The sequence below is a fragment of the Tubulanus polymorphus genome, chromosome 3 (genome assembly GCF_964204645.1).
Source record: "Tubulanus polymorphus chromosome 3, tnTubPoly1.2, whole genome shotgun sequence".
Lineage (NCBI taxonomy): Eukaryota > Metazoa > Nemertea > Palaeonemertea > Tubulaniformes > Tubulanidae > Tubulanus > Tubulanus polymorphus.
Window position 1 is genome coordinate 1,429,379 of NC_134027.1, and position 16,696 is coordinate 1,446,074.

Consider the following 16,696-nt stretch of genomic DNA (forward strand, 5'->3'; position numbering starts at 1 on the left):
CAGTCAGTTTCCTTAAAGCTGTGAGGGGAAGGGGTAGAGTCAGTCTGCTTACAGCTGTGAGGGGGTCGAGTCAGTCTGCTTACAGCTGTGAGGGGATCAAGTCAGTCTGCTTACAGCTGTGAGGGGATCAAGTCAGTGTCTCCATACAACTGTGAGGGGGTCAGTCTCGCTGTGAGGGAAGTGGGGCTGCTGGTGAGGAGAGGTGTGTTGCTGCTGAGGATAGAGGAAGCATGAAGATAGTTCTCACTGAAATTAATAACTCAAACCGACTAGAAGACGTGAGATAAAGATTCCTTTCCCATTAACATTTATTCACAATTTCCATTTTACAAAATAATTTTCTGTATATAATTTCAGTATAAAGAATATATGTAAATAGAGTACCACATTATATATATACAGGTGTATAACATATCATCATTTTAATTCATTAATAATTAATCTTCTAATTAACATCTTGATGTAACATTATATAAAATCATCAGTTGGAAATGTATGTAGCACCTTTCTTTTGTGAGTCTGAAATTATCATTCATTCCTGCCTCAATCTTCTATTATCTCTAATATTATGACACGAGGCAATTCTCCTTCGCCATTAACCAGTTACACAGTGAAGGCTTACCGTGGTTTCAAGACAATTTGGAAATTCCTTTTAGTTTACAACTTAAGACCAGTCCAAGTTCATTTTGGTTCTATAGACAATGTAACAACTTAAGACCGGTTTAAACTCATTTTGGTTCAACGTATAACCAATCTAATCTTCAGACCAGACTTAGCAAATTTCAGTTGAAGATAAGTAGTACCGGTATTTCAGACGATGACTGTTGTATTGTAACTGGTTGCTGGTTATGAGCTTGTAAATCTTTATATAGAATTGTTGCATGCATATTTGTAGAAAAATAGCAGATAAAGCAAGTGATATTAACAGCATTCAGTAAATAGAGCGTTAACTATAATAGAAAATACAATACAAATACACAAATATCACTGTTTACACACCAGCGACATATTACAGTATAAATTTTCTATAACATTGCGACCTTATTTCTCTTGATTTTAGGGAACTCGGTAGCGTTGCGACTGCCATAAACATTTCACCGAGTTGAGAATCAGGGAACTCGGTAGCGTTGGGACTGTTGTAAATATTTCATCGAGTTGAGAATCAGGGAACTCGGTAGCGTTGAGACTGCCGTGAATATTTCACCGAGTTGAGAATCAGGGAACTCGGTAGCGTTGAGACTGCCGTGAATATTTCACCGAGTTGAGAATCAGGGAACTCGGTAGCGTTGGGACTGTTGTAAATATTTCACCGAGTTGAGAATCAGGAAACTCGGTAGCGTAGGGACTGCCATAAATATTCCGCCGAGTTGAGAATCAAGGAACTCTTAATTCATCCTGACTTGAGCTTAGTATTTCAGGTTGATCAACGATCAGTAAGATAGAGTCTTCTTAATTTGCATAACAATAGAATATAGAATAGAATTTTTCACATGCAAAACACTAAAATAGTTTATAAATTCTAACACAAAATGAAGTGATTTCAATTGGGTTTTGAACGTTTTCTAATTAATATCATTATCGAGAAAGTTTTAACTAAAACAAAACTTTGCTTCTGAATATCTGACGTTAAAAAAAACTTCTCTTTGAGTCATAAAAAGATTCTCACTCTGATTATTTTAAACGAAATAATGAAAAAATAATCTTCAAAATGGCCGCCTACGATCTCCGATATACCACAACCTAAAAGGGCTGCGAAATCTAGCTATTACTAATGATAAACGTGTGATATTTAAACAACCTGTCATGGTTCCTAATTCATAGCTAAATAACACTTGTAATTGCTGATCTAACGGAATGTATCTAATTCACATTTTCACAGTTTTTTATTATTTGTAACCACAGTATTTTACAGCTAGATTTACGATAATATCTTAATAATATCTGATTCATAAAGTACGCACCCAAAATATCACTGCCCTCAAAATTAAGTATTATGTACAAATTTCAACCTGTCACCCCTTGTAAACAATTCCAAGGACTTTATACATCTGGGGAAATGGCCCATTGTCGACCTACCACCCTTTTTTAACCCCTCAATGGATGCGTATATATTGATGAGGCGCTTTTACGAAATTGAATCTGATTCGATTTTGCTAAATCCAATCGATGTCGGAATCTGAAAGGTTTAGTAAATTGAATCGTTTTTCGTAAATGATTCGAATCAATTTATCAATTTAAAGGTCGCGATTCGAAAGAAAATGGGCGTCAACGGTGACCGAATTATTGATAGATGATTGTCTGCGATAGATGTCTTTAGCCCGCGGTCAAAGAGGACGCCATGTTGGATTTCACTGACTAAATCACTGACTAAGTCGATTTAATAAATCAATTTACTAAACCGTGTCCACAAACGAGTTGATTTACCAAATCCGATTCACTAAACCGTGTGCCGTGAAACTTAAATCGATTTACAAAGATTCAGTTTCGTTGAGGCGCCTATGAATACTCGCTAACCTCCCAGGGGGAGATATAATGGTGCGGCGTGCAATGAAATTAACTCTGTCGTTGATTACTAAATTTTTCGACGCCGATAAAAAACTATATTCTAGAAAGTTCGGTTTAAGATTTTTTCAGGGAATCTTTCGCGGCAACGATCAGCGATTTGAGGAAACCGAGAGGTTTGACGTTCTGAACGAACGGATGAGCGAGAAGCTCATCGGCAGATGCTCGTTTTTCGATGTCCACTTCGAAACATCGATCGAGGAAACTGCGTAACATTTCGCTGGATTTTTCCGGTGATTGTAGCTGCGGTTTGCCGTTATTACTGATCAGATATAACGCTCTGAGCGGAGTCTCGTGCATGTACGGTGGCTCCCCCTCGATCATCTCGATCACCATTATTCCCAAACTCCAGATATCGACTTTCTTGTCGTAATGTTGCCTGAAAAAAGAAAAGTTCAAGTAAGTTCAGATGAAAGTGGTTCATTTGCAGTTTGGGCCACCTTTCCCCTATGTGGTGTTGCTTTAGGACCATGGTTACGTTACTGCCCTCCCTCGTAGAAATGTCAGGAGCCCAATAATCAATACATGTTATATAGTTTCGATGGTAAATGATTTTGACACCTGGTGGATCATCATAAGTGGAATCCTCTAGCACACATTAGCGACACCTGGTGGATCCTCACTTGCCACGAGTAGTGGAACGTTCTATATCCACAGTAACCCATAAACTACTAGCTCACCTGAGGTCAGCAACTGTTGGATAAATACTGTAGCAACATTAGCAATACGTCAACTATCCCATGGTTAACTGGAACCAACCTTGCAGCTTCTGATGTGAATCTTTATTTACCACAGTAACACAGTAACAACCTGATAAATAATCTCTCCACATAAATAACTTACTTATTGACGACCTCTGGAGCCATCCAGTACGGCGTTCCGACCATCGTGTTACGTTTATTCCGCTCGGACGTAATCTGCGCGCAGAATCCGAAATCAGTAACTTTCACTTGTCCGTCGGTTCCGAGGAGTACGTTATCACTTTTAATATCGCGATGAATGATGTTCTGACGATGCAAGAAATCGAGCGCCAGCAAACATTCGCGACAGATCGACGCCATCTGACGTTCGCTCATTACCGTCTCGGTGACGACGTCAGTGAGGGCGCCACCATCTAGGTATTCCATGACGACCCACAGCGAGCCGCCGACCATGTAACTATCGACGTAGTTAACAATGTTCGGATGTTTGTTGCGTCGCATGACTTCGATTTCGGTGATGATCAATTCTTTTTTCGGCTGATTTTCGAGGTCCATCATTTTGATGGCGACCGATTGATGCGTAGATTTTTCGTGCGCGAGACGAACGGTTCCCGACGCGCTGTCAAATATAATTAATGAAAATAAATATAGCAGCAAGGCAGCGATAAAATCTGGATTGGATCATTATTTGATGTCATCACAAATTGTAACAACACGATGATTTGATAATACAGTTTTACAGGTTGAGTATAACTTACCCTGAACCGACGTTTTCGCCGATATCATACTTCTCACATGGATCCTCGTGAGTTACTAAATTATCTACAAGAAAAATTTTTCAATTACTCATAGAACTGTAAAATAAACTTCAGGGACCGGTTGCTCAAAAGTTGGTTGGAGTTAACCAGTGGTTGGTTGATATGGTGACAATTGAAATTTCATTGTTACTATGGTATTTAATGGTACTTTTGAGCAACTGGCCCCAGGAAGTTGTAGAGTATTCAAATGTCGATATCAATCATCAATTACCCGGAGACAAGTGTCAAATTTCAAGTCACGACTTAGGTCCAAAAGTGGCTTCAAATCTTAAAACTCTTCTTGAGTTTGTTAGATTGGATATAGAACCAAGTTGCTCTTAGACTGATCTAAAATATTAGCCATGATTCAGCAACCTGACTTCATGACCGAGGACCCAGTTCCACAGTCGTCAAATCTCATTTAAAAGTTAGAATAAGTTGATTTCACTGCGCAACTGAACTGGGGTCGAGTTGATAGATCTCTAAGACTGGTAACTTACTTAATGCGGCCATTACTTCGTGATCGGACATGCGTTTTTTCTGCGATGGTTTCTTTCGTTTTTCCGGTAGTGGTGATTCAGGTTTAACGTCTTTAATCGTCATATCAGCGACTTTATTAGAAACGTCGTTGTGGTTCTCTTCTTTCTGTGTTCATAGATATAAAAATAAACTTGATTTTGTTCGTCGCATGAGTGTTATTTCATCCTCTCAGACGAGTTGTGATCAGGGGGTACTTGTGAGACTTGCACAAATTGATCAAATTGAGTGCCCCATTTTCATTTTGTCGAGGATAGGAACCAAAAAAATAGTAACGTTTCTGTTAGGGAGTACGCTTAATATTGCGTCAAAGTGCCTTTTGTGAAAATATCAAAAATTGAATCACCATAGAAAAGCCAGGGATGTACAGTTTGATTAACTCCTCCTCAATGCAGAGTGCGGACCTAACATTGTCTTTATAATGGATATCATAGTGCCCCTTTTGGCAGGCCCGTAGGCAGGATTTAGAGAGTGGGGGTTATTTGATATAAAAGGGCGCTTTCTGGTTCCATCTTATGCATGGAAACTGACCTTTTCTGATTGGTGTGTGACAAACTAGCCTTTAGATCTACCCCTACTTTGTACATATAAATCTACCTTATTATCGGTGGTTTTTGTTTTCGTGTTTTCTGTTTCTAGATCCTCGGTAGTAGCAATCGGTGCCGATTTACGATCGTCGTCCGTCTGCGCTGCTGACGTCGTCAGCTGAAAATCAAACCATATCAAATCAACAACAAATTCTAAACGGACAGTAATAATCACACTTTACTCGTTACAACAAACAGATGTTTTATTCAGTTTCCACGTGGAACTCTTTTCCACGTGGAACTCTACTTACTGATGTGTCCTCATCGTCTTCATCGTCCAAAGAATGAATCGTGTCTTTCATCATAAATTTCGACGGAGGTCCAGCTTTTTTTCGTATCGATCGCTCGTAGTATTTCAGCGCGTTGATTACGGCGTCCGGGTTTTTAGATTGTTCATCTTTACTGTCAACGATGAGATGAAAAGAAAAATGTAATTTTTTTATTAACTACGAAATAGGTGCAAATTAACCCTTTCAGTGCAGTGTATGCGGAACACCTGTCAAACCAGTGAAATATTAGTAACTAACGATACACTGCACTGCGGTGTACACTCATTATAGTAGTACGGTCATTATTCAATGCAATGGGATGAATTTTTCAAAAATTATCTCGAGCACTTTAGGGTATTGATTATTCAGCAGTAAAAGGGTTGATAGACTGGGCCTGGTTACACAATCTACGGGCTTGATTGCACAATCTTCTGGCCCTGTAACCGGGGCCTGGTTACACAGTCTACGGGTCCTGGTTACACAGTCTACGGGTCCTGTGAACGGGGCCTGGTTACACAGTCTATGGGTCCTGTGAACGGGGCCTGGTTACACAGTCTACGGGTCCTGTGACCGGGGCCTGATAACACAATCTTCGGGTCCTTTTTCATTTATAAACTTTACCTGATATTCGACACGTTCAACAATCGTAACCATGGTTCCGGTAAACCTTTGAAATCTCCGGTATCTGAATCGAAGCCGACGTGTATATTGTGTTGAAACTCGTACGGTGCTGATATCTCGTGCGCCTCAACAGCTGATCCACCACTTCCACGATCAGAGTGCTTCGACTTCTTCTTCTTACCGAGTTTGAACAGTTTCGACATTTTTGATTCTCCGTCGGTTACGCCGCGTAAACCTGCAAGTTTAAGATCAAACAAGAGTTATTATTAGTTTTCGGGAAAAAACAGTTTGTAATTAGAAATTAATTAAGAAAATAGATAAGGTCGATTCCTCCTTACTCCAGCACACTGGGCCTATCAGGTAGGGTCTCACGATGCCATCAGATTCAAATCCCTGCTGAGGGAGGAACGCGACAGAGTCTCACGATGTCATCAGGTTCGAATCCCTGCCGAGGGAGGAACGTGACAGAGTCTCGCGATGCCATCAGGTTCAAATCCCTGCCGAGGGAGGAACACGTGACAGAGTCTCACGATGTCATCAGGTTCGAATCCCTGCCGAGGGAGGAACGCGACAGAGTCTCACGATGTCATCAGGTTCGAATCCCTGCCGAGGGAGGAACGTGACAGAGTCTCGCGATGCCATCAGGTTCAAATCCCTGCCGAGGGAGGAACGCGACAGAGTCTCGCGATGCCATCAAGTTTAAGTCCCTGCCGAGGGAGGAACGTGGGAGAGTCTCACAAGTGTCATGATGCCATCAGGTTTAAGTCCCTGCTGAGGGAGGAACGTGGGAGTCTCACAATAATACCATGCACACTGAAATCTCTGTCGAGGGAGGATGCCCAGCAACTTAGAGATAGAAAATAGATACAGTAGATTCCTTGACGATTTAAATATTTTTTCAACCGTAATAATCCGTGGTAAGCAGCAAATCTACAGCTTTTTTCATAATATATAAAAAAACCTGATGATATGACTAACAACATTCTAAAAAGTATTTTGAATAAATAACACATGAAATTAATATTTACCTACCTATGAATGATAAGAAAATAATCAATAATCAGCTCAATAGAAACGGATAGAAATATCGAACAATTGAAAACAACAATAAAAACAGCGATATAAATTTCACTTGATTTATGGAACACGAAGAAGGAAGTTTGAAATTATCCGTACCAAAACAATCCATTGTAAATATTGATTGTATGATGCCGACTGTGAGAGTATAGGTTCATACTAAAATGACTCATTGAAATAGCTCTCAGTATGCGCATACACACGCTGTAATATAAATATCTGATGATAAATGTCAGGCTCACAGAGAGTTATATTTAGAATCGCTGGAAAATTGCTGGCCATGAGTTTCAGACCACATTTGGTAATAGTCCCCGTCAGTTGATCTACATTCATTTCGTTATGAGTCAAAATCAGTTCGTTTTCTAATTACAAAGTTAAAAAGTCGATCGATAAATGCGCGAAGGGAAAACGTAACTTTTGGAATTCGAGTCCAATAATTCGGAAGCTAAGATTCATAAAATCTATGTACTGAAACTTTATACGAATAGAACAATGAGAAACACTGATTACATGGAAATAACCATGAATCAACGCAATGAATTTCATACCAGCTTTAACGAGGCAATTAAAATTCATGAGTTGTGGGGTAGATCTAAAACCAAGTCTAAAATTGTGACCTTTTCTAACACATTTCTAACCAATCTAACAACTTAAGACCAGTCTAAGCTCATTTCGGTTCTAGGGCCCTATAGACACAACAACTTAAGACCAAAGCTTATTTTGGTTCTATAACCAATCAAACAAATTAAGACCAGTCTAGTTAGCTCACAATGACGACACCAATCCTGTGCAAGTAAATTTCAGTGTTTAGATTTAAAACCAATTTTCGACTGAAGTCACAACTGCACAACTGTAGGGCGGCCCCTCGCTCAAATTATCTCATTTTGCTCATGATTTATTCAACAACGAGCTTCGATTATAATTCAAAAAAATATCCTCGAGCAAGAAAATTACGCTCGCAAACGATTACTTACAATTCTACATGAAACATCGTAAACTGTTCAGAAATAACATCCAATAAACATGTGACAGACAGAACGAATTATATCAATTACAAACCTACGAATGTATGTCACAAATATAGACAACAGTTGAAATATGAAATGAATGAATGAATGTTTCTATGTACGTTCACTACCGGCTGTAATTACTGCTACTCAAAATTATGCAATATTACCTGAAACTCGTGAGGTGAAAATTACTACAACAAAACAAAGTTCTGAACAAAATTCGACAAGTTTCTGAGCTGAATGATTACTTTAGGACATTAATATACCCAGATCTAAAATACCTTCACATCTACAGTAGCTGGGTCAATTTATAAAACTAGCATCAACTTTAATCTAAAAATAGGGAATAGTTCCTCTTATTTGAATTATTAAACAATCCTGGCTACAGGCCTAAAAACTTGGTCCAGTATAAAACCAGTCCCTGGCCTCTCATTAATTGGTCCAGCACGTCAAGGGGCTTTCAGGCCAAATACGATGAAAGATATTTAGCCTACGGTGAAAAATAGCACCTACCTATTCCAATACACTGCATGTTAATCAGAAATCATAAATAAACAGCTAATATTATTACATATAAGTTAATTCATAATCCACAAACAGCGAGACTTTGAATCATCAATAAACTAAAAGACTATCATTATATACATACAACATCCAATGTGAAATGAGAGTGATGATAACTGCTGCAGTTATTTTAGTTCCTGTTAAAGCTCGCGGGGAAAACAACAAAAACGTGTCATCATATCGCGTTTAGTTTAATATCCTGAATACTGGATCTCGCATCTCGTGGCACTGACAAATTATCTCTGAGCATACAGTATTCTCCATATAGGCTACTGGAATTTCAAAAGAGCTGTATCGGTTGTTAAGTGTATGATTTCATGGCTGCTGAATTAGCAAGGCTTTCGATCACCGCAAAAATACAGACAATTTAAAAAACCTAGGTGCAGCAGATACTCATAAGAGGTGGCTGATCTTCAGGGGGTTGATATTATAAAAAGTGAAAGGGTGGCCGCCTCTTTAAGACCTCTTGCAGAGAATGCTGGATGCAGTCACATACGATAGATTGAGTAGGAAAAGGAAAATCTGAAATATAATTTGTCCTTGTGGTAATTCTGAGGCAATCAATACCATGGCCAGTACACAGTCTACAACAGTATAAAAACTAGACGAGGTATCTTTATAGACGTTTTTCAAATCCAGCCCATATTACTAGGACTGAATTATTTGTTCAAACGATAAAAATCAGGATGAATTTTCATTTAAATGCAGCGATGTTGCAAAAAGAATTTATCACGCTCGCATCAAGTATTCAAAATGAGATTCTTTAAAATTTACAATATTTTTGAAGAATATAAGTTTAAATCCATCCCAAGGAATATTCTTTCAAATCGACTCAAAAATGATTATGATTCATGATTAAAAAGTGAAGTTGAAGAATTTAAAAAAATCTAGTACTGAGAAAAAATCGTAAATTCATTCATTCATTCATGAGAAAACAGGAAATTCAAGTTGACTCATGAAGGCATTGTGTGAATTAGCCTAAATACTAAACCGAAACAGCATCATAAAAATACAGGAGATCTATCTAGTCTCCCTTCAAAATACATACTTTCATCCTCTCTTCAATAGGTCTATGAACACTTTCACTGAACCCCCCCTCATAATACACACACTTTCACTGTCCTCTCACCATACATACAAATTCTTTCACTGTCACTGACGAGTCCCAATACTACAGTACTTCATTGTCGCCTCACAATACACTGACACTTTCACTACTGTCATCCCCTCATAAACTAGGCCTAACCTACAGACAATTTCACTATCTCGTCCCGCGTGCCGCCTTTTTGTTGAAAAAAAAAGACAGGAATGGTCGGACGGGGTTAGCAGCGTCACTAGCGTCAACAGTCACCAGAAGAGAGTCAGACTGAGGGTGGTGTTACTCTATCTACGTTTGCTTAGTTCAAGTTCAAGTAGACCTCTACTTAAAGTCACGTGGACACGCATACACATCAATACATTCAAAACACCCCTATCGAAATCAGAAAATATTGACCTTACCCCTTTGTTAAATACTCCTGAACAACTTTTTATTTAAAAAAAAGTTGAAAACTTTATGAACTTCCAGAGAACCCGGAAGTAATTCGTTCGAACATGTAAAGGTAGCGACCGCTCGCTATGGATGTTATACTAATTACCAAATTCAATTCATTTCAAATCTTTATTGATGAATTGAGACGATTTAAGGAGATTCTTTGCCTAGGGTATTTTTTACCTAGGAGATTTTTTACCTAGGCGAGGATTTTGATGAGAAAATAAACATCATAGTTGAATACCCGCAATTGTTTTTTGCTGGTTTTACTTTATCATTTATTGACGCTAAGAATACTTTTCTCTCTCCCACTAGGAGCGCAAAAAATATTTGTTGTGATGAGTGATTTGTCGCCGCCTAACTATACTAAAACACTGAATTTCAATGACCATTTAACAGGACGAGTTTGAATTCTAACACTTGTAACTGGTGTTGTTTTCGAACGATCTCATAAACTGTTTCTTCTCTGCCTGACAAAATAATTCTATTTTCGCTTATTTGACAAAACGTCCCGTGAATTGAAAAAAATACATAATCAGTTTTTGCAATGACGATTCTATTCTTTACAGATTTTTATGGCATATTATGGTAATGAAATCAATTTTGCATGATACAATTTATTATCCTATTAAATTGCTGTAGGGTTTAAATCTATTTACGTATTGACATCGAGAGCAAAAGCAGGCTAAATATATTTCATTAGAGTGAAAAAGAAATTCTACTTAATTTCAGACACATTGTTTTTAGACGAGTGTACTTAGTGTTATGCTTTGACGTAGTTTTCGGTACTCGATCTCTCCATATGGCACTGCAAAAAGGCCCCGGATCGCCTGGACATAAACTAGACTTCTTTTAGCTCGGTACCGTTCAAATGGCCCGGGATCGCCTGGACATAAACTAGACTTCTTTTAGCTCGGCACCGTTCAAATGGAAAAGCCTTCTACTCATAGATTCTCAACTCAGAATCCAGTCGACTCAAAAAAATGTATTTTCGTAGTGGAACGCATGAATTCTCTGATGTAACACTTGTACTGGTGTTGTTTTCGAACGATCTCATTTAGGACTGGTCGCCTGTTCAATTCAGCACTACCTGAGGCGCTTTTAAGAAACTGAATCTTTGTAAATCGATTTAAGTTTCACGTTTACGGCACACGGTGTAGTGAATCCGATTTAGTAAATCAATGCGTTTGTGGAAACGGTTTAGTAAATTAATTTATTAAATAGACTAACTTGCTATCAATAATTCGGTCACCATGACGCCCATTTTCTTTTGAATCGCGACCTTTAAATTGATAAATTGATTCGATTCATTTACGAAAAACAATTCGATTTACTAATCCTTTCGGTTTCCGACATCGAATCAGATTTAGCTAATCCGAATCAGATTCAATTTCGTAAAGCGCCTCTGCATTCGCAGTCGAATACAGTAACTGAAGGTAGAGACCGGCACCCAGTCTAGACTTCTAGCAAATCATTACCCGCATGCCACAGTAGGAATATAGCGTTGTCTAATTAGTTCACATGTTCCCCGCCAACGTTCTTTACAGTGACAGCACCTGACGGTTGATAGAGTAGATAGAACATCAATGTTGAGCCCCTGAAATACACTTAAATACCCAAACACATCAAGTTTCAAGAAGAAAACGGTCTTTGATAGTACAGGACTGATGCAGAGTTGTAGATAGAGTAGCTGCACAAACCTGGCGTTGAGTCAGTTAAACGTTTAGAGATGTATAGTACTTTATATTGTAACCATGAAAAAATATCAAATATGACATTTCTTTACTTCTATCATCTTGACAAGCCATAATCTGGAGACTGATGTGTTGGCATCCAATTCGACATGTTCAATTACAGAAAAAATACAACAAACTCATTTTTCTTTTTTTTTCATAAAACTTGGTACTTTATTCGTCATTCTCTGATATCACAAAATGTATTTTTTTAATGTGAATATTTTACGTTATTATTTATACTCAATTTTTTTAAATATCTACAACATATTTTCTACAGTAGCGCGGAGCAGTATATAACAGTAGACCAGAACGAATTGATTCAAGACTTATTTACGATTTGAAAATGCAAGTCCTGGTCAGTCAATTATCATCGACATCATTATCATTCGGAAAATACCGTATTCATTCATATCACTGAAAAACACAAAAAAAAGACACTTCGCAGGAATTATTCAAAACTCAACCAGTTGCACGGTTCAAAAACGTTCTTATATCTTCAGATTAGCCTTATTAGTTACTAGATTGGTTATAGAACTAAGATGAGCTTAGAATGGTCTTCTCGTTATTAGATTGGTTATAGAACTAAATATAAACAGAAGAATTAGATTATTAGACAATGTAAGGAAAAAACATCAAATTAAACACAATTAAATCCAAACACAAGTTGAATTTTCACTTGACTAGCACTCAATTTCAGCATAACTTATCGAAGCCATTCAAAAAACTTCCCAGAATTTTACTCCTGACGTCCAAGCGTTGTACTATAATTATCAAGAAGATCCTGAGTCTCCTGATGAAAGATTGCTCATCCCAGTTCCACAGTCGAGAGTTGGATAGTTGGTTGCTAAAATTCAACTACAAGTCAAACTTGCTTAAGTTGCCATAGGTGTGACAATCATTTTGTTGAGGACTTATCAAAATAACAGTTTACACTTGTAAATTGGGGCTAAAAAGAGGATTTCAGTAATGCGATAACAACTTAAGTGAGTTTGACAGTATATAAATAATTTCTCACAGAATGGTGCAACTGTTTCCTGGCATACAATGTATTACTCTAAGCCTTAGGCCTGCACAATTTCAACAAAGCCGGTTTTTTAAGATTTTTGTACTTAATTTGTATTTTCTCATGTCGTACTGAAATTTACAACTCATCGTAATAACATCGATATAAAAAGCAGCATCCATAGATTTCCAGTTAACCATTACGTATGCATACTGTAAATGATATTCCACACGATGAAGTCGGGGATTAAAGTTACTTTGCAGACAATACCCAATACCTGCGGACAAGGTATTGGAATCAATACATTCATTCATTTCACTCAGTAGAGGCATATTTGTATATACAGCCTTAATATGTAAAAATACTACAAACTGACATTTCACTCTCGAATACAAACTTAATAATAATACATGTATCCAAGCTTTTTTCACGATTTTTTGTACAATTTTTCTCCGACCTTGCAAAATCTATTTAGGACATCAATTGAATTTCTTCCTCGTTTCAAACATAGTTTTGCCACAATTGAATGAATGTAGCTAATTTCATAACCAACAACTGGGTATCCCTTATAAAGAACAGATTTTCTGGTCTTCAGCAATTGTTTGTAACTCAGTCTCAGTGAATATTTGACACGGTCTACTGTATATGAGGATATGAAACTGCTTTATCCCCCGATGTTCAGAGTAGTCAATAAAACATCTAAAGCCTTTGATTGATAGTACAAACATAGTAAACAAACATTCTACTATTCATAATTTAAGTACAATTAATCGATTTTAGTTTAAGTTTGCAGCCTGGACCACTTCAGACATTTCATATCAACATTATTCTAAATTTTCATCCAGACTCATGTCTACATGTGTTCAGTGCTTCACCTGAGACATTTATAATCAAAAATTAACTACAAACACCAGTAGACATTTTTTCACGCTGCGATATTGAATGTCTGATGCGGTTGTGGGCCATTGATTGATACCTGTATTTGTGTGAGTGGCTTCTATATAGAATATTGGAGTTGATTACTCCATTATTTCTATATACACTAACAGTAGTGTTGAGGTGTGGTGCATGATGTACTCTTCAGATCTCTTCACAATAAACGCACAACTTAATGCAGATGAAATTACATATTATTTTGTATGAAAAAAGAACACTAATAATCATTTTCAATGTAACAAGATCGCTATCCATAAACAGTCAAATGTTCCTTTTGTGACGACTATTGGGAAAATCTATAGCTGGCCGACTGGCACCCTTCTTATTACATTTCATTACATGTACTAGCACAATCATGGATGCCTGACTGGCAGCCATCTCGAGGACAACCAGAAATATCCGAATGGTTGCCATTTCGAGGCACAGAAAATCAGGAACATAACAGTTTCTCAGCCGAGATACAACCCTACGTGGCTGCCTGGTAGCAATCTCTGAGTCTTATGAATATTCCACATATAGTAGTCGGAAATGTTGACGACAACCTTAGATGGTTGCCTGGTAGCCATCTTGATGAATAATTCACTTTGTTCGTTACGAAGACAGCCACGGATGTCTCAAACATTCCTCAGCAGTGGCTCGTTTCGACGTATCGAATTCCAACATCGGGATGAGAAAAGCGGAGAACTGTTCAGCGTCCGCGTGAGTCCATTCATACTTTTCACGTAACACGGAATAAAGATCCCACGGTTTCAACATTGTTATATTTCGTAGATCTCCTGAAATAAATACCAAACGGGAATATTTCAGTTTCTAAACTCAATGAGAATGTTTCAGTTTCTAAACTCAAAGAGAAAAAAAACTACAGTTTCCAAAGTCAATGGGAAAACTTCAGTTTCCAAACTCAATGAGAAAACTTCAGTTTCCAAACTCAATGAGAAAACTTCAGTTTCCAAACTCAATGAGAAAACTTCAGTTTCCAAACTCAATGAGAAAACTTCAGTTTCTAAACTCAATGAGAAAACTTCAGTTTCCAAACTCAATGAGAAAACTTCAGTTTCTAAACTCAATGAGAAAACTTCAGGAGCCAGTTCCATAGTCACGGCTTAGACTTAAGACCAGTCAAAGACCGTTTTAGATCTATAGTCAATCAAACAACTTGAGACCCGTCTTAAGATTCAAGACCACTTTCGGACTTAAGTCGGCCCCAGTTTCAAAACTCAATGAGAAAACTTCAGTTTCTTAACCGAACAATAAAATGCTTGACTTCAATTTCAACTGGCCATTCATATTATATATTTACCTTTTTTGTTGAAGAACTCTTTGGAAAATTTGCCGGATAGAGCGATATGACGTGGAATTGGTCCGAGTAATTCAATCACATGAGCTAAATGATCTTCATCTCTGTTGTAGTTTTCACCATTGTGAGGTTCAAATAAATAGTCACCCGTAGCTAATTCAAATGCCTTCAATGACAAATAAACAAACAAATTACGCTTCAACAAAATCTCAAAGATGATGATCATCAGATTAAAATTCAGGGCCTTAAGACCAATTTACGACCATCTTAGTTCTATAACCGATCTAACAACTTGAGACAAATCTTAAGGTTTAAGACCTTTTTCGGACTTAAGTCTCAACTGAGGAACCAGCCCCAGGGTTCAATGTTTGTTAGACTGATTTTCTATTTCTTTCAACTGCCCGGATGCAGTTCCACAGTTGGATTTGACACTCAAGTCAAGTCTAACTGTGGGAACTGAATAGTAAAATAGCCTCAGAACAGAAATTCACAGTCTACACTAATTCAAAAGATTAAAATCGATATCTGGTTCTGCTAAGTGAGAGTCCAAAAGTGTCTTTTAAGTTTATCCAAGAACAATTATAAGACACAGTACTTTGAGGCTATCGTACACTGTAGAACCAGATGTTAATACAAAATATTTTTGATCATATTTCTCTTTTTCAACTTGTAGATTCTGATTTTTAACTTATATATATCATTTTCACCAAAAAAATTGCTTTCGAAATATCTAAAAAGATCTTATAATTCAAGAATGGCAGTTGCTGGACTGCCAGCAGTGTAGGAACCCTCAACTGCGGCAGTTAGATCATTACGTACCATGCATGCAGTACTCCATACATCGGCTGCTGAATCATAACCCGCACCAATTAATACTTCTAAACTACGATATTGTCGAGTCTGTATATCTTCGGTGAAATGATGATACTAAAAAAAAAAATACAAACAAATAGTTAATACTACGGAACCTGCTAAAAACATTAGAGAATTAAGTTAGAAAATGGATTTATTGAGGCACAAATTTTTGATACTGCGAAATTGGGTCCCGCGAATTCAAGGCTTAACTCTGATTTATGGATGGATATCTAAGACAATCACAGTTACGCAATCAGAGTACCGATATATCGTGTACATCGTACTACTATTAGTGACTATCCATCAACATGTCCAAACAAGGATCTCGTTTCAAGCGGCCATTTTCATTGATGTTAATCAATAGATAAACTATGTCTGTACGCATCAAACATACAACACTGGATTCATCGTCTAATGATAGATGACAGCACTACGCCGAGTCACCCACTCGATACAACCCCACTCTATCTGCCTCTGCCTCTACTCTCTACTCTAACTCTCCATCCCTTTATTCCCATCTATCTCTCGCCCTTTCCTCCTTCATTCAAAGCACTCTCCCTTTTACCTTTAGAAACCTCTCTCTTTTCTCCCTCAACTTCCTTCTCAACTGTCC

At 37.7% G+C, this 16,696-nt stretch overlaps 2 protein-coding genes across 10 annotated transcripts in view; both read right to left on the reverse strand.

Moving 5' to 3' along the window:
• Positions 1–1,217: 1,217 nt before the first annotated feature.
• On the reverse strand, positions 1,218–10,339 carry LOC141901254 (serine/threonine-protein kinase PAK 1-like). 9 transcript variants are annotated; one of them, XM_074788378.1, is made up of 8 exons: positions 10,226–10,339; positions 6,075–6,309; positions 5,436–5,586; positions 5,195–5,302; positions 4,561–4,705; positions 4,022–4,085; positions 3,406–3,882; positions 1,218–2,941 (listed from the first exon to the last, which is right to left on the reverse strand). In XM_074788378.1, exons 2-8 carry the CDS (start codon positions 6,275–6,277, stop codon positions 2,620–2,622), a joined length of 1,470 nt encoding a protein of 489 aa, XP_074644479.1. In that variant the 5' UTR covers positions 6,278–6,309; positions 10,226–10,339; the 3' UTR covers positions 1,218–2,619. The 9 variants fall into 9 exon arrangements, with proteins under 9 accessions (XP_074644479.1, XP_074644480.1, XP_074644477.1 ...); XM_074788379.1 differs by lacking the exon at positions 10,226–10,339 and adding an exon at positions 9,864–10,006; XM_074788376.1 differs by lacking the exon at positions 10,226–10,339 and adding an exon at positions 9,855–9,871.
• A 1,825-nt stretch (positions 10,340–12,164) lies between these two features.
• Positions 12,165–16,696, reverse strand: part of LOC141902911 (uncharacterized) — a 31,502-nt gene continuing 26,970 nt past the window's right edge. The window contains exons 12-14 of the mRNA XM_074790853.1: positions 16,048–16,155; positions 15,232–15,394; positions 12,165–14,707 (exon numbers count right to left, since the gene is read on the reverse strand). Coding sequence (XP_074646954.1) covers positions 14,523–14,707; positions 15,232–15,394; positions 16,048–16,155 — 456 coding nt within the window. The 3' untranslated portion in view covers positions 12,165–14,522. The remainder of the gene's footprint in view (positions 14,708–15,231; positions 15,395–16,047; positions 16,156–16,696) is intronic.

Bases quoted from the DNA above. Each gene is read 5' to 3' on its own strand.
- LOC141901254 (XM_074788374.1), bottom strand. The intron at 5,303-5,435 runs GTAAGTAGAGTT...TTTGATTTTCAG, and splicing joins AAGACGATGAGGACACATCA to CTGACGACGTCAGCAGCGCA. The intron at 2,942-3,405 runs GTAAGTTATTTA...TTCTTTTTTCAG, and splicing joins GCTCCAGAGGTCGTCAATAA to GCAACATTACGACAAGAAAG.